Source organism: Megalops cyprinoides, chromosome 7 (assembly GCF_013368585.1).
Source record: "Megalops cyprinoides isolate fMegCyp1 chromosome 7, fMegCyp1.pri, whole genome shotgun sequence".
NCBI lineage: Eukaryota > Metazoa > Chordata > Actinopteri > Elopiformes > Megalopidae > Megalops > Megalops cyprinoides.
Genome location: NC_050589.1, coordinates 35096210 through 35122791, shown reverse-complemented (window position 1 = coordinate 35122791; position 26582 = coordinate 35096210). Strand labels below are relative to the sequence as shown.

The 26582-nt window shown below is 40.2% G+C and overlaps 1 protein-coding gene across 1 annotated transcript; it reads right to left on the bottom strand.

The window, feature by feature from the left end:
• Positions 1–1583: 1583 nt before the first annotated feature.
• ada (adenosine deaminase) lies at positions 1584–26561 on the bottom strand. The gene is made up of 11 exons (XM_036533652.1): positions 26464–26561; positions 19045–19106; positions 18467–18589; positions 15244–15387; positions 14750–14865; positions 12475–12599; positions 5119–5190; positions 4337–4438; positions 3313–3380; positions 2930–3059; positions 1584–2378 (listed from the first exon to the last, which is right to left on the bottom strand). The coding sequence occupies exons 1-11, from the start codon at positions 26509–26511 to the stop codon at positions 2274–2276; spliced, it is 1095 nt and encodes a 364-aa protein (XP_036389545.1). The 5' UTR covers positions 26512–26561; the 3' UTR covers positions 1584–2273.
• Positions 26562–26582: the final 21 nt, after the last annotated feature.

The following is a 26582-nucleotide window of genomic DNA, read 5'->3' as shown; positions in this document are numbered from 1 at the left end:
TACTAAGTGATGGTCTTGCAAAAGATTGAACAGTACTGTACATCAAGGGACAGTAACATCAAATAAAATCAACAAAAATGTATTTTTTGATTTTGCATATTTTTCTGTAGTGTCATAAACCAGACTGAATAAGAAAAGTACAGTATGCACAAGGATACATCTTACAGATACTAATTTTCTTTACATATTGTCTAAATGAGTTAACACCATGACAAGAATGACAAAACAACAAAATTTTAAGAAGCAAAAATTTTATATTAAAACAATTTCTTGCCTTCATTGCACAACAGTTCTCATCCCCCCAACCCCACCCCCCCAACATCACTGGAACCCCCCCTTTTAAGAAACAATTACTGAATTAGTCAAGTGCAACACAGTAAGTGAAAATCAAAACATTTCAATACAAAATGTTTTATTTTGTATATCTAACTACATAAAAGAATGATACTGTACATTATTATCCTTAAGACCACTTGAAATTGGCATGGTCTTATTCTGAATTGGACACAGTTTTAAGTGGCAAAAGTTTGCCACCTAGAGTGCATATAATGTACTACAACAACATCGCAATTTGGTATAAAGCTACTTTTCCTGATGCATCCTTCAAATTTATTGTGATGATACTCAAAACAATGGCAGTCACTTATTTCCACCGGATCAAAGGAGGAAATGAGAGTTTTGCATTCCTTCTCCATTTTTATACCTCCACAGCTGCCGCATGTTTGATTTAAGCACCGCACATATGCTGCATGGTGTCAATATACCCTGAATATGAGTGACAGACAGCATTAGAAAATCTTAAAATAAACCACATTGCAGGCAGACTGAATCTTGGCTTTAATTTAATCTGACATAAGGGTTTTTCATACTTAAAGCACAGGAGATGGCTCCCTACACTTCCTCCCTCTTCCACCATTGTGTTTGGTTGAAGGATCCATTCAATGAGTTATAGCTATTGATCACAAAGCTGGGATTCCATTTCTGTTGTCATGTGAACTTGAAGAAGATACAGGGTGCAGTTCATAAAGGGTTGACAATGCCAAGAAATCAACTCATTTTGGTCACCAACACTTAGCCACACTGCAGGTTTGAGCACGGCACACTGAGACCCAGTAAGACGCCATCAGAAAGGGAGTGTATTAAATCTCTAGTGTGATGTAATATTTTGGTTTCCTCAAGTATATGTGCTATTGATTAAATGGGTGAGTAAACATACACAATCTGTGAACCTAACAAAACTTATTTAAAGCTGAATGAATGACTGACTGAATGAATGAAAATATAAACATGTGTACTGTAAGATGATCGAAAATAATCTTGGTCATGCACGTGGAGAAAGTTTTAATATGCAGATAGATTATGAACGTTTTCAAAATGATCAATGGTATACTTCTGTTTTCAAGCATTAGATTCAGATTGATCTTGACTTTTTGTTAACATGCTCTTGATATAGTATAGCTAACATGCACTGTATTGATACTCACTTTTGTAGTTTTGTTACTAAAATGCAAAGTGTTGTGTTAAGTGCAGAAATAGTATGATTTCATGAAACAGTAAAGGCATATTGGTAGTTGTGTATCATTTCTGATAAATGGACTATTATTTGTAATGTAATATGGAATAGTTTTTCCCAAACTAAAAGACTCATGTCTAATGAATGAGTACTGAGAATGCTTTAAGGGTTATGATGCAGGTCTTCAATCATTGACAGTAATGCTTGTGTTCATAATGGCTCCAATCTTTCAACAGTCTTTACTGAATACTAAGCATCAACTTTTTTGCCAGTTGTTGTGGCTGTGTTCCAAAATGCCAAAACACACATTATAATTAGGGGTTGATTGATTACAAGGGAGTTGACATATTTTTTAGACTAATGTGATTTTCATAATGGATGACAAATTCATTGATTTACACCTAATTCCCATTATCTTACATTCCATGGAGATGTAACTCCAGTTTACCAGTGTAACTGATTTTCAGTACAACTTTGAATTTGTGGGTACATGCATTTTTGGCAATTTCTGTCTTGCAGTCACTGACATTAATATGTAAAAAAGGATCAATACTGGCCAATTTACTGTCTGTCAATAGTTGCATTTATATGTTTTGGTAGAATGAGCTCTCCTTCCCAGGAAGTCAGAATTTGACCTTCAGTCTGGGTGGGAGGAGATACCAGAATTCTGAGCTGTGGAGTTCTCTGCCACCAGAGGTTTGTGCATATTAACAGTACTCATAAAAGCACTGCGTGTCTGTGCTGCTTTCAGTGGTTCCTTTCAAAAGCTGGTAGTCTCCATCATGCCATAGGCCTCATACAAACGGTTAAGAAGGTCCTTCTTCTCTTTCTCAGGTAAGAAACTGGAGTTGGCTGAATTTATGTTCTGCAAAAGAACAAAGAAGAACAGGAATCTTTGCTCAGCAAACAACCTTATATAATTACATATCATGCGTTTATATAACTAATGTACATATTTTACAGTTGCAGTTCAGATACAAGGATAGTGCTTGTGACAGCCCCAGAGATGGGTGAAGCACGGTGTGAGGGAGCCCAGAGATGGGTGAAGCACTAGTGAGTGGGGCACCCTGGGATGGGAGAAGTACGGCAGGGAATGCGTCAGGGACGCCATGGTGCGTAAAGCACACGGCGTGCTTCCCGAAGGGGAGGGCAGTGTGACGGAGTGCCGTCACTACGGTTCAGTATGCGCTCTGACTGCTATGCCAACGAGCCTGGCTCTTTGGCGTCGTGGTCAAAGTCGCATGTTTGGTACCTTGTAGATCTGGGTTCGAGGCCAGGTGGGGTGACTGCTCTTGCCCTTTGCTACAGTGCTCAACCAGAGGGTCAAACCTGTAGCTTGCTAGTCACAATCTTGTTTCCTAATCCAATCTGGGAAGGTGTTTGAGACAGGACAGGAAACAGAAAGACTGCTCTTACCACTCTTTTGAATTCCTCCTCAGTGAAGCCCATGTATTTCTGTACCGTTCTGTAGTCTGTGTCCAAGGTCGAGTTGAATATCAAAGGGTCATCTGTGTTCAGTGAGAAGTTTGCTTTATCTTCCTTAAACCTAGACAAGCACAACCAGTTACTTCATTTTAGATAGGGCAAGAACCCATTCAATAAACATTTTTGGTAAAAAAAAATTTCTGAGCAACAAACAGCTGTGTCATACTTTTTAAACTGATATTTACATGAACATATAAGGGATGCCCTTGCATCAGCCTGTGTTGTGAAGCTGAGGGGCTGTGCTTGGTGTATTTGAAATGATGTCATCAGTGGCACCAGGGCGGTATACTATCTGGTGAACAGGACAAACCCACCTGATCAGAGGATGTTTGGTGAAATCTGGATTGCAGGCTCCGGTCAGCTTGCTCGAAATTGGGCAAACCTGAAATCACATGTTAATCACTCCAAGATTAAAGCAGAGGCAACACTGGAGTATATTAGAGAGAATGTTCAAATCCAAGCTATTCTGCTCTATATCACCCCGAAGGCAGAAAGTGAATGCCCGGATGCACCGATTTGTAATTCTTTAACAGTAAAAGCCATGGAGGTCCTCGAGAAAGGACATCTGCTTTTCTGGAGGCTTTCAATCAATTACACAACCCCCAGGTAGAATAAAGATAAACAATCAAACATAATTATAAAACTGATTGGCCAAACATCATAAAGTGATGCTGAAAGCCTTGGAATGAAAAGGGCACAATACACAATAAGATTGAAAACCTATGTGATGATGAAAGAAGAAAACAATACTCAAAACAAAAAAAGGGGATTGTGAGCAATGTAGGGCATTATCCATTCCACCAGGGGGAGCTGTGCACCTTTAAATAAAACTGATAGCTGATGATACAGTACTGTTTCTCAGTCCTGGTCCTAGGGACCCACTGTGTATGCTAGTTTTGCTTCCAGCTGGGTTCTCTTAATTAGGACTGACTAAGCAGTTAATAGTGATCTTTATTCAAGGAACTAAGATCTGTGCCTTTTCTTCAGGGTAACTTGATAATGTCTGTTGTAGGTTTTGACAGAAATCTGGCTGCCATGCTTAAAGTGCTGGAACCAATACAGTCATGAGACAAAGTATATAAATATGCCTGACTGCATGGCTGGAGGGAACATGACTGTAGTTCTTATTGCAACTTGGCTTGGTTGTTAACATCAGGCATCCGTCACAAATTACACTGTACCCTTCAACCCACGAGGAGTCCACCGCTCTGTTCATAGGTCCCAGTGGGCTACTATCTGTTCTTAAACAACAGAAACTCTGCATATACACATAGAGTATATATATAGTATATATATATATATATAGTATAAAATGTATTATTTATATTTCAAAAATACCTCGAAATGCATGTTCTGTTCAAGCAGCTGTTTGTACAGTGTCGGGTCCTCAATGGTGTGATAGCCGTGTCCAATTCGTTCCGCCTTCAGGACCTCCACTGCCTGAACACAAGCAAGTCAAGACTGAGTACTCCCTACGTCTTTGAAATGGAGTGAGAAATTCTTCCAGCTCACTTGTTAGAAGGCCGACTATTCTTGGTTGCGTAATCCTTCTCCGATAACATGGATGCTTGTCATGTTGAAAAATGGCCTCTGTGGAATGGCGGATTCATGAAAAGAAGAAGAGTACTCTACAGGGTTGTGACACTGGATCACATGTCATCATATTATCTCTAGGCGTGAGCAATTAATGTATGCAGGAGGGTCCCTTGTTTCAATAACTGGTCCCTTATGCAATTTTTTTTGCCCAAGACAAAAGCACTGTAACTACTTTCTTCTTATCCCATGAGCCCATTATATTCACAGTAAAATAATGATATTTAGTAATATCATTAATAGAGCTGCTTTTCCTCAAGGTTTATAGCAGCACGTTTCACACCTGGTTTACACCTGGTTATCTTGGCCTACTGCTTTGCGTATGTAAGAAAATAGTGTCAGTGTGAATAATATGCCCTGCCTGAGCTGGTTATTTTGAGAGGCGGGAATACCTTTCCTTTTCATTTAGCCTGATTTGGTGCAGCTGGCCTGAGTTGTGCTGTCTCAATAGTAGGACAACATCATAAGAGAAATGACAGGACACAGCAGTTATGTGCTTTGCCCATGTCCAGCTGAGAGCCACTCACCTCTCTCACCACCGAGGGCGGGCCCACCTCTCCGGCGTGGACGGTCCTGTGGATCCCGCTTCTCACAGCTTCCTGTCAATGACATCACCCGTGAAACTAGCCAATCACAGAGCAGAGTTTCTGTACTGCCAATGACATCAACCATGAGATCCGTGAAATTGCAGAACACACTTTCGGTGCCGCCAGTGACACTGTCTGTGACATGAGCCATCCACAGGACACACAGTCAGGGCCTTTGATGACATCACATGTGAAATGAACCACATGCAGTCAGGACCCTTGGCAACATCAAATGTGAAATGAGCACACCACAGAACATGCACCCAGAACCAATGCCAACACCACCTGTGACTCAAGCCAGCCCTGTAATTTCAACATCGACCCATACCCTCCTGCTGCACTTTTCACTGTGCAACCTACTGACTTCAGTTTACCCTATGAAGCCCTAATAAAACTGCCTTAGTAAGGAGTCCACTCCTTCATTTTCCACTTTGCTGCTCTCTCAGGGATAAAACTTGATGCTGAGTTCTCTGATATCTTCTCTCATTTTCCTGGATTATAGTCTATTTAGGGCTCTCATTCACACATTATGTGGGCTACGCATATGTGGACTAAATTTTATACAAGCATATTTATATATTCCGGACATGCTACATTGCTTTTACTTTCAGTAGTTACAGACTCTATTTCGAAATGGTTTATCTCATTTATTTATTTATCTTGTTGTTTTGTCTGAGGGTCGGGAAGGATTGGGGAGGGGCAGGTGGGGGATGGGGACAGTTTATGGGGGAGGGTGTTCATGTGCATGCTTAGATATATACTGTCTGTATTACCATGCAAGAATACACCATCTTCACAAAAAACCTCATTAAAATGAAAGAGGCAAACCACAGAACAGGCAGCCAGTAATATCTTCCTTTTCTGTCTTGGCATTCCCTCACGATGGGAAATTTAATGCTTTGTTTTGCAAGCTCTAAGACGGATGAGCCAAGGACTGAGTATGGGAAAATCTGTGTCTCTGCAAATCTGCGCATTTGTTTAATCCCTGCAAAGTGCCCTGAGGGGGATGGATTAAATTCTGACCCCTCTGGTTTTTATGTGCTGTTGCTATTGTCCTGGGGCTGGATTAGATCTGTCACAATTCACCTCTGTGTACACAGTGACCAAAAAAAAAAGAAAATCATGTGGTAAAGAAATGTTCCATACCTCTCCATTATACACTCATAAATTTCTGTAAAATGAGCATGAACATATTGGCCTGTTTTAGCATGTTTACCTTATATAGAAGAAATTACCAAATATTTTTTCTGATGATCTCCATTCGTACTTCTGTATGCTTCTGCACACATAGTTTGGCTTTTACACACTGAAATGCTGAGTTTCAGTGTGTAAAAGTTTGTGTGCTTGCGAAAGCTACAACGTGAGATTGTTTAATTAACAAGGATGGCATTTATCGATTTAAATTACATTAAATGTTCATGACACATCACAGTTTTTGTGAGGTCTGTGTTCTAAACGTTATTGTTCATTGCACTCAACCTAACCTAAAGTTTATTTTAGGTTATTATTTAAGGTTTTTATTAACCTTAAAGTTTATTCTCAGTAATTTAAATCGAGCTAACTAAAGTTAGCTCTGTTTTGTAATCTGAATTTTGTAACACAAGAAAGCTATTATGTGAAACATTTAAGAGAAAGCTTTGGGATTAGTTGCCACTCAATTGTTCAAATTGCCATCCTTGTTAATTAAACAACCTCATGCTGTAGCTTTCGCAATAGTGCACAAACTACAGACAATCTGTGCTGTTTTGCGAGCATAATCATTTACTCTATTTAGGCATTGGTATCAATTATTCTGTGAATTATTTGTTTTATTGTTAATCAAGGAGGATTAAGGGGAACAGGTTGAAAGTAATGATAGATTTAAAGGTAATGTTTCAGCCTCCCCTGTTTCCAGCTCACCAGCCGCCACTGATATATATATAATGTATATATACACATATATATATATATATATATATATATATATATATATATATATGACTGCTCATATGATGGGACATGTTCATTTGGACTACATACATCGACAGATTATGTCTGCCATGTGAAACTGAAGTGGTTATTGGTTGAATCTACCTTACCTGTGTTGTTTTGTGACAGCACAATTCACAGTTCCAATGCAGATTTAATCAACAACCAGCTCATCTTTACAACATAAGGACAGTAGACATTGTCCATCTGTTAATCTCACCAAAGGTTAGAACCATCTGGGCCAGTAATGAACCAATCAGATCATAACTATTGTTAATAATGCAAACTTAAGTTCCCACATAGGAAATTTGTGGAAAATTCTGAATTTTGCTAACTTTCCCAGATGTTGTCCACAGGGAGAAATCTGGAGTTTCCTTTTTGAATGTTTCACAGCAAGTCAGTGACACAGCTAAAAATGGATGTTTGTCAAATAAAACCACCCAAACCACTCTTCTAATGTGTGGAATGCTGTTATTTTACATCTCCCATACCCCTGTACATTGTTTATTTCTTCAGTTACTTGACATTTACACCTTCACACCATCCAAAGGGTCTGCTCATTTGGTTCCTTGACTAAGGCAGTGGTGCATTCAGTGATCTTCATTAATTGAGAGATTTCCCTGGTCAATTTCAGTGATTTCATGTTGTCATAGAGCTAAGCAACCACACCATAATGCAAACTTGCCAACTTTCTCAGAAAAGAAACTATAACTATCTTAAGAAGACACTTAAATATCTGTGGAGCTTTTTGATACTCCTCAGTGCTGGGCTTGAATTTGTGCTATAAGATGCTTTTCTAATTGATTTCCATATCTCACTTTCATATAGGTAATTATAACCAGTACATTTACACTTCACACATTTGCAACCTGTCTAGGGGGTCTGCTTATTTGATGCCTTCACTAAAGCAATTTTGATTTGAATGACTTCCTTAATGCTGTGTTAACTGTCATTCTCTGATGAAAATAAACACAACTTCATTTTGAATTTACTGCTGTATTCAAATGAACTGTTTCTGTGATAACAAAATGTAACATGTAGCATCAGCTAAGTTCCTTGCTGTAGTCAACACTGCAAAAATTACTTTGATCACTTCTTTTTAGACAAACAAGTGTAAATCTGATGGACATCAAATGAGTTGATCAGGGCACAGAAAGTTGGGTAACTTTCTTTGACTTACTATATAACACAGTATGATATAACACATTTTACAGGGTGTCCATACATACAACTGGTTGCTTACTGAAGCATCTTAGGGTAAGTGCCTTACTAGTGCCCTACCTGGAGCTTGAACCAAAAACCTTCTGGTAACCAGCACAGCTCCATATCCCCTACTCCACATTGCTGACCTCATTCAGCTGATGATAAGAAAAATACTAATCATTACCAGGCAATTAGACTACAGTGCTGTAAATGTCATTCTGAGGCTGTTTTGCAATGGGGCTAATAAAGATTAGCTTGGGTTATCTTAAAGGACATAACCACACAAAAGGAGCAGTGAAGGGAGGGAAACATTTATGGTGTTTTGCAGTGACCCCCCCCCCCCTCCCCCACAAACACACATGCTTATGCAGTGCATTTTGCTCTCTCCTCATATGCCTGTGCCATTAGTTACCCCTTTCCTCTCTCTAATGATGGATGAAGACAGCCCATAATGACTATGAGGATCTAAGAAATGGAATTCAGAGAGAACAAACAGAAACCATAAAATGCCATGAAGTACCATGACAGAATATTGATTTTTCCCAATCTTGGTGAACAGTAATTTCAAGCGATACTCATTAATCACACAACCTTTTGTGTTCTGTATGAAATAAAAGTAAACATTCACTTTGTTGCTATTTTTCAGATTTATTCAGATTTATTAAAAAAGAATAAAAAACACAAATAAGTAAATGCGTATTTCATTTTTATTGTCGTTCCATGCATCTATGTTTAATCACTTTACTGTAAATTCCACTTTAATTTCTGATGTCACCCAAAACCCCAGTCAGTGGAATCCAACACACCTGGCCTTTGCTAACATCTCATTTTCAATGATGCATTTGATTTCATTTGACTGATTGCAAATGATGACACCATTCCTTAATAATTTTTCTGTTTTTTTCCTGCAAGACAAAAATGGCTGATTCAATTAGAATGATACACTGTCAATCAGTGATACAGAGGTAATTAGTGGATGAATGCATTATTGCACATGAATTATTCAAAGTTCCACCTTAGATTTCACCGGGAAACTAATAACCTGCTGTGGGGTTATCTTGCCCAGCTGTCATGTCTTTTTTGACCCATTGTGCCAGAAAACATCAACATAACTGCACTGTAGTAATCTCTTACTGTAGCTACTTTTAATTTCGAAAGGGTTCATCCTTCTTACATGAGTTTTTTTCCCCCTCAAAATCAATAGCCCAAATGTCTGTTTCCTTTGTTCTGTAGTCCCTATGTAATTACATATATATATATATATATATATATATATATATATATATATATATATATATATATATATGTATGTATGTATAATTTTTTTAAAATATAAAGTCATTTAACAACCAAATGCAGAGGAAGTGTTTTTGTAAGAACCTGTTTTTCTGTAGTAAACAAGCTCCCTCATCTTCATAAATTGTCCAGTGGTGAATGAACATGATGCAATCTTTTTTAAGATGCTTTATGTTCTACTTGTCAAAATTATTTGTAGCAGCATGTAATTTATTATCTGTCTGAAAAAAGGACACCAACACAGAGTGACATTCAGTCTAACCGCTGCAGTACTATATTAGTGGGCCAGCTAAGTGCAAATTTTGGCAGAATCATTCACTTTGTGATACAAGCACCACATTACGCACAGAGACTCATCCAGGGTTAGTTGATATAACAAATAATGTTAGCCACTTGAAAAGCAACCTGTAATGGTAATTATATGAGTGAATGTCATGCACTACCAGGGCACACCAATGCTGTGAAACTCAGCATGGAGTTCAGTTTCAGCTTCTGTAAAGTAATACAGTTAAGTGTCCCAAATGATATCTAATTAGCCCCCATGTCAGTTAGATACCCGCACCTGAATTTACAGGATGTGCCAGCGTGGGAGTTGACTTCTTCAAAAGAGAAGCACATTCAAGCAGCTCTACTCAAAAGACACTGAAGGAGGACTTCCATCTTTTCTCTTAACTTTCATCTCTTGTCAAAGAAAGGAGTATGACTTAATAGAATTCTTTCAGCACGAAAACAATCCATTCCCTGCCTCTCTGAGTGACAATGGACAGCTTCATGTAACCAGGAAATTTCAATTGGCTGAGATCCTTGAATCCAAAGTCAAGATGCCAAGTCTTGAACAAGCAGCCGATGCTATTGTCATCAATGGCTCCGCATTAGTGAATACCTTGGCACCCTGAGCATCAAAAACTTTCGGTCAGTATGCCATGCAAGATGTTATTCCTGCAGTAAAGGCTTGTGCCACAAAGGACAAGCGCTCAGATATAGTTTTTGATGTTTACATTCCATCTAGTCTGAAGGCTGAGGCAAGAACAAAGCGAGGGTGGGGAATGAGAAGATGGGTGACAGACTTCACCAAAACACCCAATAATTGGTACAATTTTCTGTGAGAAAACACCAACTAAACGGAGCTCTTTCGTTTTCTAGCAGACAAAATTGCTGGTGTCCCAACAACAAATATGATCGTTGTGACCAAAGGGGACAATGAACAGTCCAATCAAGCAATGTGTCTAAACAACGTATCTCCCTGTACTCATGAAGAGGCAGATACACGAGTGTTTGTGCATGCAAAAGATTCAGTCCTAAATGGCAACAAGGTATTGATGGCTAAAGCAAATGACACAGATGTGACTGTAATAGCAGTATCATGTTTTCCATCCCTGAAAGAGCTGGGTTGCCTTTGGTCAAGGACGAAGCCTGAAATGGATCCCCGTTCATGAGATCTGCTCTGTACTTGGGCTAGAGAAAACAAGAGGAATCCTGTTCTTCCATGCTTTTAGTGGTTGTGATGTAGTGTCAGCATTTCAAGGCAGAGGAAAGAAGTCTGCTTGAGACACTTGGAATGTGTATGATCAGGCCACAGTCATCTTCTCGAAACTTAGCCAACATCCACCAGTCATTGATGACACTGATATGCAGACTTTAGAGAAGTAAGTAGTCACCATGTATTACAGGTCCAGTACTGCTGTAGGAGTTAACAAGACATGACTGGACATGTTTGCAAGAAACAACAGACATATAACTCTATTCCACCAACTCAAGATGACCTCCTTCAACATGCAAAACCTGCTGCCTTCCAGGCATGATGCATATGGAGTCAGGCAACTGGATGTAGGCCACAGTACCTGAATCCTAGTGACTGGGGGTGGACAAAGCATGGTGAGGGATGGAAGGTTTGCTGGACGACTCTCCAACCTATCGCAAAGTGTTGCCAACAGCTGACGAAATGCGGATGTAAGACCGAATGCCATGGAAGATGCAAATGCTGTCGGTTTGGCCTGAGCTGCACTGCACTTTGTACTTGTGTGTGCCAGTTCTAACATTCAATAAATACACAATGATGCATCCAGATGCATGCTTACCATGAAAACTGAATAATCAAGTAACATATTAGGCTACTGAGACATGAAATGTCCTAAATCTTCCAAAAATGATGAATAAATCCATCCTACAAAAAAATAGAATCTCCATGTTTCAAAACATAGGAATTGACCCCTCAAATATTAATTTTGGACAGTTTGTTTTGATTATATGAAGATAATTGCATCCAGTTGCCATAATTTGGTGGCCATCTTGAAAAATGCCGGCCATATTGGATTTTGGTTTGGCTAACGTTAATTTCTTAATAAGCAGTCTAAAGGTGAACCACATACAAAATTTAATGCTTGTATCACCATCTGAATGCTTTTGCACTTAGCTGCCCCACTATATTGTTAACTCTGAGTCACAAATTTAAGCCAGTGGTGCCTTGCTAAATTCTTACTCATGAGTCTGATCCCTGCAATTACTGAAACTACCAATGAAATATATGAGAACTGCAAAAAAATATATATATATTTTAGTGCAATTAATGCTTGTCTCCAAAATTCAAGGACAAAGTACCATGGATTGACTGGTTTAGACTGATGCCCTTCATCTCACACTTTAGGTGCAGGTTGCTAGAATCACTCTACATTGAGTATAACTAGTCTCTTTGGCTGGGAGGTGTTCATGTACTCTCCCTGTTGGGAGGTCACCAATTCAGCCAGAGTGGGACCAGCACTGAACTGGTGCCTGTCAGTGGTCACATTCGATCATTGATCCCAGGTCAGAAGTGGTGTGAGCAGGTCATACCTCATAGGCTTTCCTGTGCCCTGGGTAAGCCTCACAGTTCAGCGACTCGTCCCCTGCCAGGTCAATGGCCACCACTCCGTCGTTGCGGTACTTCTTGCACAGCTCCACCACATCCATTGACCAGTCTATAATCAGCAACCACAAACAGGACTGTCAGAGGATGGTCAGAAGGAGTGGCTCATCAATTTTACACCATCGCAGAGGTCTAACTACAGTGTCTGCATCTGTTGGCCTGTGAGTCTTGATGGTTTTAAAATATTTTAAACTGGAGTGGTTTTATTGGGTTAGAGTAAAACCCAGACATGTGTGCAGTGGTGCTGGCCTGAGCTGTATCCTATGGATCCATAGTGTTATCATTCCATAATCTGGCTAAACTGTGCTTGAAATTAATTTGAATTTTCTTGGTGAATCTTTCTCCATGCATGCATGCATGGGGCACACACGCATGCACAATGTCACATTGGTAGAGTTTGACCAGTGCACTTCAAAAAAAGGGGACGCTCCCATTATAAAAAAACATTAAGGGAAGTTAAAAGCCCTGTGTGTACTGTAATTCATTTTGGCAAGCTGGCAATACTGGCAAATTAATTTACATTGCAATTCATTACCATGCAATTTAAAACATATGTCCTATTACACAGAGCCAAGATAAAGTCTTTTACATAAACAGCTCAACTTGGAGTTGCATCATAGCCCCTCTGCATTTACATCTGAACAGAACAAATAAAATTTTGGCTTTCACTTTGCTTACAATATGATTCCAATTCTTGGGATCCACCCAAGAAAAAGTTCATGTCAGGGTTGATTACCAACAGACCAAGACACACAGCAATTTATATAGCAATTTCAGTCGGAAAGGCCAGTGTTACTGAAGACATAATGTAGTAAGGTGATAGTGTGCCACACGGCATAGACGAGTAACTTTCAGTTAGCTCAGCTACAACTAAATTGCAAAGGCCTGCAGTAAGACTCTCCAGGGAGAGAGGGGAGTCTTTTTTTTTTAACGGGTGCATCTATTGGCAGTCCTCTTATCCTAAACTGTATCACTTTTCCTGTTCAACACAGTAAATCTTGCACCACCACAGGAAAGAGGAACCCAATGGAATGGAAAAGAAAACTGTACCAGTGAAATTCACTGCTCAGATATTCTGCCAATAAAATAAAGCTGTGTTTTACAGATAGTGAGGTTAGCCCTGTCTTTGGGTGTTCTATTGTGATGAAAGTCACTCTGGATAAGAGCGTCTGCTAATTGCTTGTAATGTAATGTAATGACTTTCAGAGACTGTAAGATGACAAAGATGAAAAATAGGAAAAAATCCTTTCTATAAATCAGACCTTCAAAGTAATATTTGAACCCTCAGTTTGGTCCTTAAAACTTTCAGTATGTTAATTGGTACCCTCAGGTTAATAATTTGACCCTCCACGTTTATAATTTGTGAATTACTGCTTTCAACCCTTGATTTAATAATTCACACCCCCGAATTAGTAATTCAAATGAGGATTCCAGCTGGTAATTCAAGAGTGTGAATTATGAAACTGTGTGCTCCAATTAGTTAATTGACGATTAGAAAGAGTAATTTGCATGCTGCTGAGTGGCTCAGTAAGGAGGACTCAGTGCGCGTGGAGCCCCAACGCCTGGGTGTGAAATCTTCCATGTCATCTGCTGAGAAATGAGTGAGAAATTCTGTGTTCTCTTTTTACTGTTCTTAGGAGTAGAATCAAAGACTGTGGTGTATGGGGTATAACTCAGGTCTGGGGCGATCTGTACACTGCAAAAAATCCAAATCTCACCAAGCATATTTGTCTCTTTTCAAGTCAAAGTATCTCTTTACACTTAATATAAGACACAGTCACCAAACAAGCAAAATTTCCTTGAGCTACAAGGTCTTGTTTTTAGATGGTGCATCTTGAATATCTTGTTTGGTGAAACTGTCTTGAAAACATCTTACTTTGAGTGGTATATCAAATTAAGCAAGCCTTTTTGACAAGTCAGAAGGTTTTTAAACTGCATGACACAAAAACACTTCCTAATACCAGTTAAAAATGGACCAAAATTAGTTTTTTTCCACCTAATTTTAAGATCCCTTTCAAGAAATCTTAACAAGTGTATTTCCACTAGTTCCATTGGCAGATTTTTTCACTTATTACTAGCAAAAAACACCTTGTATTAATGATTTTATTTCTTATTTTTGAAGGGCTATTTTTTGCAGTGTAAGAGGGGTGGTTTCTCTGTGTTGATTAGTGCTGCCAGACGGAGAGGGGAACAGTGCATTACTTGGCATGTGACGCATGCAGCAGAGAATGGACCTGGCTTTGATGTTGAAGGCCTTCTCCCCCTCGCTCAGACCCTGGTTAACCAGGCTGACCACCTCGTCCGGGGTCAGGTCACCTCTGAGAAAAGACAAGACAAGCAGAGGGGTGAGATGAAAGGTCATCTTATTTTAAGTTTTTATTGTTATTTTATGTTCTTCATTATATCCACCCATCAATGCTCCTCATACATCATATTGTTTTCAGAAATGTATCTTGCAGAAAGTCTCATGTATTTATGTCAAGTCCTGAGTGTTTATAGAAAATAAATGCCCTTAAAAATTAATTTCACCTGGAAACTTTATGTAGTGAGATTACAGAGTAATGCAAGAATAATTCCTTAAAATGTGGCATTTACACTTGACAAGGAGATGCCACCTTCAAGCCTTATATTAAGAAGGGAGCACTATTTCACTGCCTAAATGACCATTAGACTGAGACAGCATCATAACAACTTACTCTTTTTGGTTCCAGGCTATGGGATCCACACTACTATTGGCCAGGAAATGTGGGCTGTACCTCACCTCCACGTAGATCACTCCTTCTTTGGCTTTAGTCTCAACAAACTCGTAAGCAATCCTTTTAATGGCCTCCCGGTCACCCCTGTGAGAGACAGTGGTACAATGGTAATTCTTAATCTGAAACTATAACCCAGGCTTGGACAGGGCGTACTAGTGCAGCTAAAATAGGGAAGCTGTAAACAGCATGGTAGGATTTTTAATTTTCAGGACCCAGTACAAACCCGCCTGGAGCCCAGTCTGGGTCCCAATCCACAGTTAACAAACTAATTTAACGGAACAAAATAAGCAGTAACAGAAAACATCACAGAAATAATTACATGATTAGTCAAAGGTACTCATTCAAATAAATTTAAGGTGATATACAGCCTTTAATATTCTATATTCTCTGTCAAGAATATGTCAAGAAAAATTTATGTTTAAACTAAAGCTTCTTTGAAAATGACAAATTGTTGTGTAAAAGCATTTTTTCATAAATGGTTTCTCTAAGTGATGAGTCATAGATCATTTAGATGTGATTACCAATAAACATTTTTCTATATGAGCGATGTAAGTCTGTGTATTCTTTACACCCCACTCAAAGGCAACGCTGAACATCACCTCTGGTGGGAGACTAATGAACAACATGCTTTATATTTATGGCAGCTTTCTAGCTAAATGAGATTAGTATTAATAAGAAAAACCTCAGACCATATAAATTCACTGCACAGAACCCCTACTGTGAACCAATTTATATATAGTTACCTCCCAGCCAAGTTGCTGACACAATTGATTTGTATCAGCTGCACTTTCAAAATGAACTCAGTTTCAAAATAAAATTTTGATTCAGGTTTGCTTATATTCAGACAAGGAAAATGCAATGATTTGCAAATGTAGGAGAACGCAAATTGATTTGGTTGCATATGTGCAATGTTATATATGTATTTATTCTATTTTAAGAAATACATAATAATGTACACACATGTCAAATCTGATTTGATGGAGCTGAATTCCAGAATGAACTTCTACAATATTTACATCCAAACTAGAGTTGAAAGCAAGCAGGGAGGAGCAGTAATGGACTGGAGCCAATTCAGACAAAATGGGATTACACTAAAGCGAAAGGGCTTGACCTCAACTTTCAAAATGATCAGGTGACGCTCACAGGAATATTCATGTCAACCCCACCCCCATCTAATTCTGCGTCAGACTTGCTGTAACAAAACAGGACATTACTGAGCTAATGGATCCCAGGAAAGGCCACATCTTCAGTAGTGTCTGCTCATTAAAAAGGGTCTGTCCACAGAAAACACCCTGGCTTTGACTGCTGCTGCATTGCTATTCCTTCAGTGTTGTCTTGGCTCGCACTCTGAGCGTTTCTCTGAATGGCCGGGTAATCTGATTGTGAGCTTCGGCGTGCCAGAGCTATAACTGTCCCAGAACGGCAGGTCACTCCTGTTGACCTGCTGCAGGCTTGCACTGGGCCACCAGCAGAAGCACAGGAAGAATGCCATGATGCCGCAGCGCATGGGATTGCTGACATTCTTGTCAAGGCCGACCACAAAATTCTGCTTGGATATGAGGAATGTGTCGCCATACAGTTTTGTTTTTATAAAACATAAATGACGAACACGCAGCCCCATTACATTACATATGACTTCCTAGCTCTTAATAAAAGATAGAGTTCTCTTTGTGGAATAACTGTGACCTTGATTTAAGGACACACTTTAAGAAGCACGTGTTCCAGCATACCACCTGCTTATGATGGCCTGGGCAAATTTTCTACTCCTTTCTGAGAGTGCATTGAGAGCAGTTCCAATTTCTTCTGTGTGGTCGCTATGCATTTGCGTTCATTTTCACAGACTGTTTACTTTCCACTATTCTAAAGCAGGGGGAAACAAGGATTTGAAGGGGCTTTTATTTTGACATCACCTGACCTTGAAAACACAGCTTCCAGCATGCACAAATGAATGCCTGTTGTCGGTCTACCCGAGCCGAAAAACACAGCTAGCAGCTTCCCTGTGTTGTTGTGGGGGAGGCAGTCCTGCCATAGAGGGCTTTCAAGGGCCATGGCAAAGAACGCTTCATTCAGCACTACTGTAGGCTGCTATTTAGCCATAACAAACCATTATTGTTGCATTTCACTGTTATTGTTCCTACAGAGGGAATACTAACACTACTAACATGTTTTGTTGAAGAGTAGCCTTTTTAGATATTTCAGGGGCAATGCTCGCTCCTGCTCTTGCAAATATGGAAGGGCTCATCACAACTTTTAGAGAGGCCCTGGCAACCCGCGACAATTGCTATGACCCAGTTGCCACAGTGACACCTTGACTTGAAAGCGCCCCTGTTGCGTCGTGACGTTTTCCCTCCTGTGCATGATTCGCATTCACAAGCGAGATGGGAGGTCAGGCGAGACGCTGAAAGGAGCTCCAAAGCTGAAGCGAGATAACTGCCTACCTTGGGCGGAAGACAATTACTGAGGCGTATTCAATGGAGAATGAAAGTCGGTTGTTTTTAAGGGTTTGTTCATTTCATCAGCGCGAGCCGTACATCGTTGTCAACAAGTACGCTCTGTAATGATCCCCTTGAGTGCACGAGGACAAAAGGTTCCCCAAATGTCCCTGAATATTTAGTGTCTGATAGACAGGGCACTGCACAGCCACTCTACTGCATGAGTGTTCACTGGAAAAAAAAAACCCTCCAGTCTTCCGTCTCTGCTCAACACTGGTTTACATCTGCGTCTAACAACGCTTAAACATGGCCACTGAGCTTTTCAGCAACAAAAGATTTTCTGCTGCCTCTCTGCAAGGCTTGAGCTCTATTGTGTTTTTCTGGACCTGTGCCCACACTGACCTAGGGACAGTCAGGCAGCTTATTAGTATGCAAGTACTCACACTGAGAAAAGGAGGTCAGTGGTATATGTTTTAAATAATCTACCCCACTGTCTGTCTGTATGTCTATCTATCTATCTGCATGTCTTTTAGTCTGTTCATCTTGGTACGTCATGTCCATCAAGTCAATCTATCAATAAAATCAATCAATCAGCTGTTTAGGTTAGCACCTTTTATACCCAGATTGTCATACAGCATTTCAAAGGGGGCATGTTCCAAAGAAAATAAAAAAAATAGAAATAATGTATCAATATACAGATGGGGAGAGAGTAGAGTGAGAGAGGGACTCACGCGACCACGTGCATATAGTGGTTGAACTTGCTGAGGAACTCGGTCAGTGTGGCAGGCTCACTGAGTGTGCACAACTGCACCATTTCTTCTACCGTGTCTGCAGACAGGGCAATTCCCCGTTTCCTGGAACAAACGACAAAAGGGACGATCGCATGAGGTAACAGGCAAGCCTCAGTGTGGGAATTACACCCTTTGGATGTAATTAGGTTTTGCAAGGCAGAGCTGAGATCATTATACTTCATTAGCCACGGAGGACGAGCTGTGCTTTCCAGCATTGCCAACGGCTTAATTGAGAGCTTTGTTCCTGCATCTGCTTGGATTTCTTGAGTATCTTACAACTTCACACGAATCAAGATGCTGACAATACCAAGCAATGGAAGTGTGCTCAACTCTGAAGTTGCAGTGTTTGTGACTTGTGTGAATGTGTTTTCCATGCAAGCCTTCAACAAATCAGTTTAGTTAATTTCCCCTTAATACATTTGTAATGGAAATACGTGATTCAAAGCTCAATTAAACCAAAAGTTTTTTCAGCTCTAAACAGGCAAACTTTCTTGAACAGGGGAGATTTTTTCACTTACTTTGCAACATCCAGAATAGTTTCCAGTCTGACAGCTCCATCGAGATGTACGTGCAGCTCAACCTGAGGGCAAAAGGTAAAGATCATGCACATAAATTTTCATCTGCGCATATTCCATCATCTCACTTCTGGTGGCAAGGAGCCAAACAGCACATGCGATTTAGGATCCTGGCCTCAGATGTAGAGACAGTATATCAAGCAAGACGCTGCAGAAGGCCCACAATTTTACAGGACCTGTGGATTGCTTTGACAGGCAACAAATTACACAACCTATCGAGTCCCAGGGCTTGTGGGGAAGTCTTCTTTATGCAGAATTATGTGATGAATTCATGAAATGTGTGTGTCTATATGCAAATACAGAGTAGCTCACTACCTCACACAGTTCATTAGCCCACAGCAACTGTAGGAAAATACCGCACTGAGTTTGAGCCACACAGGCATATAACAGTTAAATCTGGATGAGGGGGAGAATTTGCTGAATGGGATCTCCTACAGCACGTTAGGAGTGGCTAGATCTGTTTAAGCATTGCGCAAATTAGCAGTGCAACAGCGCGTTCGGCTGACAGTCTGCCAAGCGAGAGCCCAGAGCCTTTCTCCTGGTGTTGTGCAACGCCTTGGCTGGACCACATCTAGAATTCAGGACGCATGACTGGACAGCACACACTGAAAAGGGCTGGGATACCACAGCAGGTTCACAGAAGTGCAAGTGGCTCAGGCCTTAGCCCTGCGCCGAAGGGCATGAGTTACGCTGGCAGTCAGGAGTACTCAATCTCACCCGCTCTCCAGCGGACGTCCAAAATTTCAACTGCTAGCGGAGCTGGGAGGGTCATTTTTTTCTCATGCTTTTGTCTTGTATCCTTCTGCCCTTCACACAGGCAAGAGGATGAGCACCCCGTAGTGACAAACGAAGGAACTCACTCTGAACACAAATACTCAGGCCCTATAGTTCCAGGCTACACAATACAATCAAGTCAATTTTTGTTGTGTAATAATTATGGTGATCTTTGTTATTTGGAATGTTATTTTTGAAATGCTGCAATGAACCGCAGGGTGGCCATGGCCTGACTACTCTTCCACTATTCCCTTCAGTGAACCACTAATTAAAGTTGTTTTTAAACTGCCATCATCTATGTACTATCATCTCTGGGGCATTCAGTTCTAGCTGAGTTCTGGGACAATCAGGCATGCACATACACACCCACGTACACACACACACACACACACACACTCACACATGCACTTATGCATACACATGCTCTTGCACAAACACATATGCAAATACACAAATGCACACAAATAGTTAAAACAGCTGCAAGCAAAAACAATGTCTTTCGAGTAAACTTGAATGGCTACAGGGTGCTACTGAAAGGATAACAGCAACAAACAAGCATGCAATTTACGGAGGAGAGAACACTAGTTGGGCAGCTAAATCTGAGCAGCTGAATACTCCATTAGCTTAAGAGGATGTGGAGTTATGGAGAAGCTAGCACTAAGGGAATTAAAGAAGATGACAATGCCAAGACCAAGATTTGTGTAGGAAACATGGAAGACATCAAGCCATTAAACAGTTTTCCCCCAGGTTTAATTTGCAGAGTATTGTCATGGCTAAGAATAGCATGACGAGAAATCTGCAGCCTGTTTTGCAACTAATTTTTCACAGAGTACCCCAGGAGGTCACGTACTGATAACTTAACTATTTTAGCAGAGCAATAAACGTTAGACATAGCCTTAGTTATACTCAAAATATATCTGTTTTACCTGTATGGGGCATTAACACATCAATTAAAATACATGTCAAATATACATCTCTTCATTTGTGTATTTGCTCTGCAGTTACCTTTACCCGGTGCAAGTTACATGGCATCCATTTTTATAGCTGGCTATTTACCAAAGCCATTCAGGACCTTGCTCGAGGGTACAACAGCAGTTCCCACACCTGGGAACTAAATCAGCAACATTTGTTTTACAGGATCTGCTTGTTACCACTACATCACACTGCAAGCAGCCCCTGGGCTGCACACTTTCAGCACTGGATCATCACCATATAATCTCCCAATATAGCCTGAGGCAACCCTTTGTCTGGCATCCTGTATGATCTGGAGTCGAATTTGGCCCACACTGTTCAGCTGCTTGCTTCAGAATGACCTGGCCTTGATGCATGGAGCAGCACTATTGTTAGTAGCTGAGGTAATGTTAATACCTTTAACAGTGACTGCTCCTCCGCTCAATGTCTGACCAGTCCAGGAGACTGTGTGAGGCAAGGGAGCCCAGGTCAGCCCAACAACATCAGCAGTGACTAAGTCTTCAGCATGAATCACTACTACTATACACCTGCTATACCTCCTACTAGTGTAACTACTAACATTGCTTCTATTACTACATCTACTATACTACTGCGCCTACCACTCCCACTTCAACTACCAACACATGGAAATGAATGACAGTTCTTTGTTTTCATCTTGTCTGCTCTACAAACACTACTTTATTTGAATACTGCCTTTTGTTATTGTTATTCTCATTTTTACTTAACAGGTCACATATGACTCTTTTCACAAGACACGGAGCAATATTTATTCTCTTCTGCCCCCCAAAAAAGCGTGTTTTTGTGTGTGTCATAGGAAAGTGTTTATTTCTGTGCTGAGGGAACACCAAGAACTTCGTCTCTACTTCGTGGAGTCATTTTTGGTCAAAGTCCACGTTTTTTCATGTTCTCTCTCTGGCAGGGACACTTCGGCAGTTTGCTCAAAACAATTAACTGTGAGACAAGTTATGTCAAATGAGCCTTTTCTTTTTTTAAGACATTACAATGTTAATTTGCTTTACAGAGGCAGCATACATTGCATAGATTTGATGACTACCAACTTACAGAGCCACAATTCAGTTGCGTAGCTTGTTGTAGGAAACATTAAGAATGACTCACCTGGGAATCAAACTTACAATCTTTGATTTGTAATCCTAAGTCCCTAAACATTGTGCTGCTCTGCTGGAACCACCTCTTCCCTTTCAGAACAAAGATGGAACACACTGCCGTTCACACTATGCAGCTCTGTTCCCTGAGGAGGTACCCACAGTGCTTGAATCTACTTCTCCAAATAAGATCTAACTCCACTTGACACTTCCCTTTCAGAGAGACCATTAGGAAGGAACAAAGTGTTACTCCTTTTATTGAATTAAACATCATTTGTCTAATATTTATCTTATATGCCATTGTAGACTCATTCTAGATCCTAATTTGCAGATTTATCAGCCTGCTGTGTTCACATAATTGAGAGTTCATTGTAACGGTCCTAACTAAAACACATTTTCCAGGGATAGACAGGAAATGGCCCAGTGCCTTACGATAATAAAGTTTGTATTCAGATTTGTGAGGGCTGATGTGTCAAACATTAATCAATCAGGCTACTTGTCACCAAGACCTACAAGCTTTTTGTAGGCAGAAATTCCCCCCGTTAGCTGCTGCCTAGTCAACAATACTGTTTTACAATGAGAAGAAAACAAGGTTTTGACTAGCTCCTCATACTTAAAATGAAATGGGCCATACACCTGTACAATTACATTGCAGGTATGTACTGTTACATAACTTATATCATTACATAAAGAGTTACAGTTGAACTTAGGGTTAGGTTTAAGGTGGGGTTTTTATTAGGAGTAATACAAGGGTAGGTTAGGGTCAATGGTACAGGGAAAGTCAGCAAATTTATTTTTTGGTGTATAATCAGATATGGATATCATGTTCAACAAAATAATTGCAGTTGCTGCAGCGTCATTACATGCAATACGTAATATAAAAGAGACACATTAATTTACACATACAACTTAGAGGCTACATGGGACAGCAGAGATGCATCTATAATCAGAAGGCCTACTACTGTTGATCCCTTGAGTGGGGTGCTTAATCTGAACTATTTCAGCAAACATCCATATGTCCATCTGTCAGGGATAACATATAAATATGTAAGCTCTAGCATGCCTTCCACACCAATGAATTACAAAAGGTCACTTCACTTCAAAGGCATTCCATTACAGTCATTGCTGTCCTTTACACCTGCCACGCCCACCTGACTTAGGTGCAATCGCCCACCTTGGTCTGATTTCTGGGAAAGCGCATATGGTGCACAAATAAATACTAACTAAATACTGAGATAAAAAATTGCTCACCATCATCTAATGCCAGTTAAAAACACACACAGTTCAGACTTCCCCTTGGTTCCCAGAATTTGGACCTGCTCCACACACAGCACGCTATGCCCAGGGCCTGTGTGACTCTTTTATTGCTGTGGCAGAAAATACATGCTCCTGATTTCACACAAATAGTCCCATTTTTATAATGAACCCCTTCCCTCCCACTCTTATGGGTTGTCCTCTAATACAAGAGCATGTTTCGGCTGCTCTGTGGATTAATAAAGAATGCAATTTCCGCACATTTGATTGCAAGGTGCAGCATCAAACCAGGTGCTGCTTTTTTGACAAGGCACTGATGACGCGGTGTAAGATGAGTCAAACCCGTTGCGGAGTTTAATAATTTAACAGGGTTAGTGATTCCCGATCCACTGCACATTCTTTCTCATAGTGTCATCACGGTCAGTGTAATGTGATAAAAAAGGGGACAGAGAAGTGTCCTCACGTTTGCTGGCTCGGGCCGCAAAGCCTGTCATAAGGTTTCTGCTTATCAGCTATCAGCTCTCTGGGTCTGCTCTTTGTGTGCTGACTCAGAGCTGGATGACTCCAAAGGGCACGTCTGTGTCCTGTTTGTATGCTGCTTGCAGTGGACCTACCATCAGGATCAGTGAGACAGTGTGGGCTGATTCTTATCCCTGCAGAGCCAGGAGCAAATCTCCCTTTACTATCAGACAGCAAGGTGCACGTCACCACCTGTGCCCAAGGAGGGTCAGAGAGAAAGGCACAGCAAAGAGAATGCCTGTTGTCAGAAACACACTACTGTCACTGCACCCCCACGTCCTCAACAGCAGCCCAGATGGTTGGCGGTCACCTGTGCCAGAGGAAACCGGGCCTCTCCCTGAGAGGAAATACTGTGAAGGACAGAGGGATCTGGAAGCGAGTACATGTTCCGGATCCACAAAGCCAACCTGCACAATACCACGCAGATGCAACATACCATAGTGCACAGGTGTGAAAGACACAATGCCTCGCAGATCCAGTGAAAGAATCACTCCAGCTGCATTCTTAGAATAATCCATGGCTCCCTGCTGAAGCATCACATCTAGTTGACACACCATAGTTAGATAGCACTGTAGATATGCAAAAAAAAACATTTTATTTTAGCACTGCATATTGATTGTCCTGACCTATTTTGTGCTGAAAGCACAATTTCCTCTTCTTTGAGGTTTGTTTTTTCAGTTACAGAGAAAGGAAAAGCTCTGCTTTTGTAGTGGCGGACACCCCAACTACTTCACCCTGCAGTGTGCAGTCCTGTGCCACTTGATATGTAGTGCCGTTTAACTTGCAATAGATAAGGCTGTCAGGTTGTGACATCAGGAGGCACGAGTGAATGTAATGTATCAGAGGTTTATCTAGCTAGGCACAGACATTGCACAAACTGTCAAAACACACTACATGTTCACTAGGCTTTTGATCCTATCAGCTTCCTCTTTCAGTTTTGTTGTGGTGTCCATCATATGCTCTCTCAGTGCCACAGACTTAGCAAACAATTTTCTTGTGGCATGGTACATCCACGTGATGTGTGCTATTACTGTATGGTATGACTGTTCACAAATTCTCTAAATTTGCTTGCCTTCGTAGTTAAGGTTTTTAAAATTCATGCTAACAGCAGAAGCACCAACAAATCTAGCAGCAAGCATTGATTATAGGGTCCAAGCACAGGCAAAAAATAAATTTTAAAAAGTATGCGCAAAAGACTGTGGACAAATTGCATGTCACTTTTTAAACAAGAAGGATTCAAACTGTTGATTGCAGACAGTATGTATCATTATCACTAGCAGCACCAAACAGACGACATAAGAGAGAGAGAGAGAGAGAGAGAGAGAGAGGAACTGATGTCTAAGCATTTTCTGCATTAGACATTATATCTGACAACTAATGCTTATTCATACATAAAGTTTGTTTATATCTGAACTATTCAATATTAGCCGTTGCTTAGTAGTCCATTGTGTGATTACACGCACATTATCAGCAATTTCATTATTTTATGGAAGCCATACTGTTTGGCCTAAAATTTACATACATAAATCTGGGAGATACCAGAACAAAATAATTTCTTCCACATTTGTTACAAATCAGCTCATTGATTCGTGAGTTTAAGTTACTAAAACGAAAGTATTTATTAAACATCCTTAGATCCCAAGATAACCAAAATGGTTAACAATATATGTACAAATTACAAACGATTGTCTTTGTGCTAAATTCAATAATTGTTATGTGCACTGATGAATTCCGAGAAACGAAGTAGAAAACATCATATTATACATAATCCACAATGTAACGTGACAGCTCAATCATGTGATCTATCCACAAGGAATATGCCGAGTATGTAACGTTACTTCCTCTCGCTAGGTTTCGTTTAATTCAAAGCAACTTTTTATGTTTTTGGTCGTTTAGTTGTATCTACAATTCGATTGGTACTAGCGGTCATAATGCTTACCTACATCCTAATTAACACCACTGATACTTAAATATCCTGCAGGTCAATTTAACGTCTTACGGTGCATCGCTTCATAAGGGGATATGTTTTGGTGTTCTAAACACATTTTCTGTCCTCACATTTCAACCTTAAAGGCTGATTGACAGTATATGTTATTGAAGTTTTTAAAATAGGCTATTACTCGCGTACTTCTGACAGCGACTAAACTAACGGTTAGCTAACGTTACCAAGATTGAAACCGAGAAGAGTCCTCATGTTATATTGATTGCTGTGAAAATGGATACTGCTGCAGTGAGATCGTCAATGCCCTGTATGTTGAATTCATTTGAAACAATCTAAGGACACCTTCATCTGAACAGTGCTACATTACATCATATCGTTGAAGAAAATATGAAGCATGTCAAATGAAAGTGGGAACGTATCAGAGTCTCTGAAACATTAGCGGGTTCCCGCTTCCGTTGCGTTACATTATGGATGATAGTTATGATAATGCGATAGATGTGATAATAACATCCAAGCTTACATAGATAAATGCGATCTGCAGTAACAGGCGGTATTTTGTATACAATAACGTTTCGTACTCTGTTAGGCACTTAATAGGTAAACTCTGATTATACACACAATTTTGCCATTAGATACATAAATGCAATTGAAAATATGTAGACTCGCTAGAGCTGGTAATTAAGTAGACGTAACATAACTAGTGTAATCTTGTTCATCCAAATGCGCTTCTAATGGACTGTCAGGATAAAAGTTCTCACAAACAATGTTTCCTGAAATTGCTTTCCTAACTTATCTTACCTTGGGCTTGTTAAATGTTCCTTGTTGATTGTTAGAGTTGTCTGCCATAGCGGAGCTTCTGATAGTAAATATGCTGCAACTGTATTCTGTACGGCAAGTCTTTTGGCTCCTTTCTGTCA